Source organism: Primulina tabacum, chromosome 5 (genome assembly GCF_025594145.1).
Source record: "Primulina tabacum isolate GXHZ01 chromosome 5, ASM2559414v2, whole genome shotgun sequence".
Lineage (NCBI taxonomy): Eukaryota > Viridiplantae > Streptophyta > Magnoliopsida > Lamiales > Gesneriaceae > Primulina > Primulina tabacum.
Genome location: NC_134554.1, coordinates 28,201,895 through 28,205,454, shown reverse-complemented (window position 1 = coordinate 28,205,454; position 3,560 = coordinate 28,201,895). Strand labels below are relative to the sequence as shown.

The following is a 3,560-nucleotide window of genomic DNA, read 5'->3' as shown; positions in this document are numbered from 1 at the left end:
TTGTGCACCAATCCCAAAGAAGAAAAAAAGAGTTGGCATTAACTTTTGAAGAAGTCAGTTGCATTATTTGTTCTAACAGCCTGGATTTTTCTTGAAAATTGATTGTCCACCATAGCAAAAAACAACCTAATTATCCTAAGCACGTCCATCTTAGATCGCATGAGATAGATCCATGTTCCCCTAGTGAAGTCATCAACAATGGTAAGGAAGTACCTTTCACCATTATAGGTAGGGGTGTGAAATGGTTCCAAAATGTCCATATGAATCAATTGAAATGCTGATTAGGACTAAGATGAACTAGTTGTGGAAACTCTAATCTAATTTGCTTTGAAACAGGTCACAGAGAACAATGAGATAGTGAACCACTTCTTTGAAAAGGCAACATTTGCATTCTTGATATACACATATGTGCTAACCTCTTATGCCAAGTATCAATATTCACATGCTTACAAGATTCAGTAGCTGAACATGAATACAGTCCACCATATTTAGGTATAAAAGATGGAAAAGTGAAACTATCCCTATGAGTTGATATTGGTGATTCTGAGATGAAGTGATAAAGTCCATGCCTTTCCCTACCAATCCCCATTACTCTCCCAGTCTTGAGGTCCTGAAACATGCAAAAATGAGGGTAAAATGTAACAAAAAAACCATGAGTTCTTGTGAACTTGGAGACCGACAGAAGATTGAATCGAAAGTGGGGTATGTATAGGACATGTTCAAGCACAAGGGAACTTGTCAAAGAGACCGAACCAATTTTATCAACATTAGCTCTATTACCATCTGGCAGTATCACTGTGCCAGTAGAGCCTACCGCAGATTTTGAGCTTTTCACTAGAGAGAAATCACCAATCATGTGCTCATTAGCTCCTGTGTCAATTATCCATTTTGAGCTGATATTGTTTGAGGTAGTACCTGCCATATTTACAGCTGGTGTGCATTCATCTTGTACATTGCTACTGCCCAAAAGCTTCAGGATTTCAGCATATTGACCAGAAGTAAAAAGAGATGGAGTTCCAGTCATTGGTTTTGCTTGGGCAGCAGTGGTATTTTCTACTACAAGATTGGCATCTCCTGATATCTTTCTGCCTTTCCAATTATCCCTATACCCTGTCTTGTTTAGTCCTTTGTCTGGAGCTTTGTATAGTTTATGCCATGAGGAATAACCAACAAGTTTATAGCAATTTTCTTTGGTATGACCACTCCAACTACAATGATCACAACTCAGGTTTGTCCTCTCTTTCATTGCATTACCTCCTCTGGTCTGATTAGTATAGAAGGCTGCTATAGGAGCTTCAACCGAAGACAATGCTATGTGAGATTCCTCCTGAGACAGTAGTGAAAAAGCTTGTCCAACTGTAGGCAATGGACTCATCATTAAAATTTGACTCCTTATATTCATGTAGTTGTCATTGAGCCCCATTAGGAATTGAAGAAGTCTCTGTTGTTGGTCATGCTCCATATATTTCCTAGCGGTATCACACTCACACGAAGGCAGAACTACAAGAGCTGAGTATTCATCCAAAGCTGCTTAAGCTTACAATAATATGTGGGGATAGTACTGTTACCTTGGGTGAGTCGCCCAATTTCTGTGTAGTGAAAATTTTTTCGATCCATTGATCTTATCGAACTGCTCTTTCAGATCTATCCCCACTTCTGAAGCAACTTTTGGCTACCCACTGGTGGTCGTCGACAATTGCCTATTAAAGCGATCTTGTTCTTTGCTCGCAGTGCAATCAACATAGCTCTGCTCCAAATGCCATAATTTTCCACACCAATCAATTGATCACTCACCAGATTTGTCCCTGGAGTGTCGGATGGGTGAATATACAGCGGATCATTGAAGTTGCAATTAGTCGCCATCAGATCGCCGAAATAGATCAGTTAAGAATTGCTTCGAGAGCTTCTCAATCGAGCAATTGAAAAAAAAAATGAGCTCCAGGAATAAGCCCTACGGCTCTGATACCATGTGAAGAAGTTGGGAGCAAGCTCACTGAGCTGAGGAAAATATTTTTCTATTGTATGTCAAAACCGTTGTATCGCATTTATTTATATACAATTTTGTGTAAGAATGCTAAGAAGCGTACTCCCAATTACTAGTTAGTAAAAAGCGTGAAAGCATATACAATTAACACATCCACATCATTAGACGTAAAGTCGATACAGAAGAATCTGTATTTTTCTCAATATGGCCTCTGCCTCAACAAGTTCATAATGAAACAATTTGCGGTTCCTCGTAACACAAATATGGTAAATGACATCAACAATTGATGTTATTCTCACCTTTCCTAACATCGAAGACCCTTGGTAAATTATCTTGATGGCACGAAGCATAGCATGAGCAGATCCCATTAATTTCTTCACATCCAACCTGTAACGTAACGTACTTTTACTACTTAAAATTTGCGGAAAAATTAAAAATTTTCTTAAAAGAGTAATCAAACTTCAATTTCGATAACATAAACCGTACGTCCCCAAAAGTAGTTGCAACAAAAGATCTAAAAATAAAGTTTGACAAAAGTATCTGATTGAAATCCCATAACTAGTAGCGTGAAATCAGAGTATTTGACATTTCATAAAAACATAAAACTTGGGCGGTCCTCGGGTGTAGCCTCCTGCTCAGACCAAGCCAGCTCCTTGGTCCCCACCCTAGTCTCCTCGAAATCATCCTCACCCGCATCGATCAAGTCTAGTGAGTCTAAATATTCAACACGTATAAACTGAGATTAACAAATAATACGTAATAAAAATCACAAGCAACTTTAAAATAGGAAGTACATACTGAAACTTGAACTTGCATATCAAAAGCTTGAACATACGTGCGTACATACATAGACGTGCCTTTGCCATAAAACTTTTCTTAAACATGCTTGCATACTGAACATACTTGAACATACATAACTTCATCATTTTGCGTAGAGGCATGTTTCAAAGCAAGTGACCCATACATAAATACGTCTGATTAGACTAAACCACAATACTGGGCCGACAGGGACGAATCCACTGCCACATACATGAGATCCCCGTTCATGCTTTAACAGGTGGATTGGTCTCCGTTCATGCTTTAACGCTTTCCAATCCTGATCTAAATCCGTACATGCTTTAACGGGGTGGAGAGGTCCTCGGTCACGTTCACCGACTTCCAAACACATTCATAAATTTGGTCACAAGACATTTAGCATACCTCAAAAACTTGAAATATTTTATTCGCACGTCAAACATACTTACTTGGCATTGAGGGATTCGTTGGATCTCGTTTGGGGCCGCTGCTGCAACATACTACAAGAGTTCAAGCACTTAATTTCCATACTTAGACGTAATGATCGTGTTCACCACCCAAAATGGCAATTTTCTTATGACGTACGAAATCGCTCGGGACTTGACCTCCTTTAATCGTTGTACTAAACCATGGCAGCGCCGCAGCGCTAGCAAGGCCGAAGGCCAAGCACTGCGGCGCCACAAGGGCAGCGCCGCGGCGCCTGGCTTGCGTAGAACGGGCGCTGCAGCGCTCGCCGGAGCTAATCCTGCGCACAACCAACCCAAAATTACACATTTTTATG

At 40.2% G+C, this 3,560-nt stretch overlaps 1 protein-coding gene across 1 annotated transcript; it reads right to left on the bottom strand.

Moving 5' to 3' along the window:
* Nucleotides 1-429: 429 nt before the first annotated feature.
* LOC142544956 (uncharacterized) lies at nt 430-1,507 on the bottom strand. The gene is made up of 2 exons (XM_075651956.1): nt 916-1,507; nt 430-610 (listed from the first exon to the last, which is right to left on the bottom strand). The coding sequence occupies exons 1-2, from the start codon at nt 1,460-1,462 to the stop codon at nt 576-578; spliced, it is 582 nt and encodes a 193-aa protein (XP_075508071.1). The 5' UTR covers nt 1,463-1,507; the 3' UTR covers nt 430-575.
* Nucleotides 1,508-3,560: the final 2,053 nt, after the last annotated feature.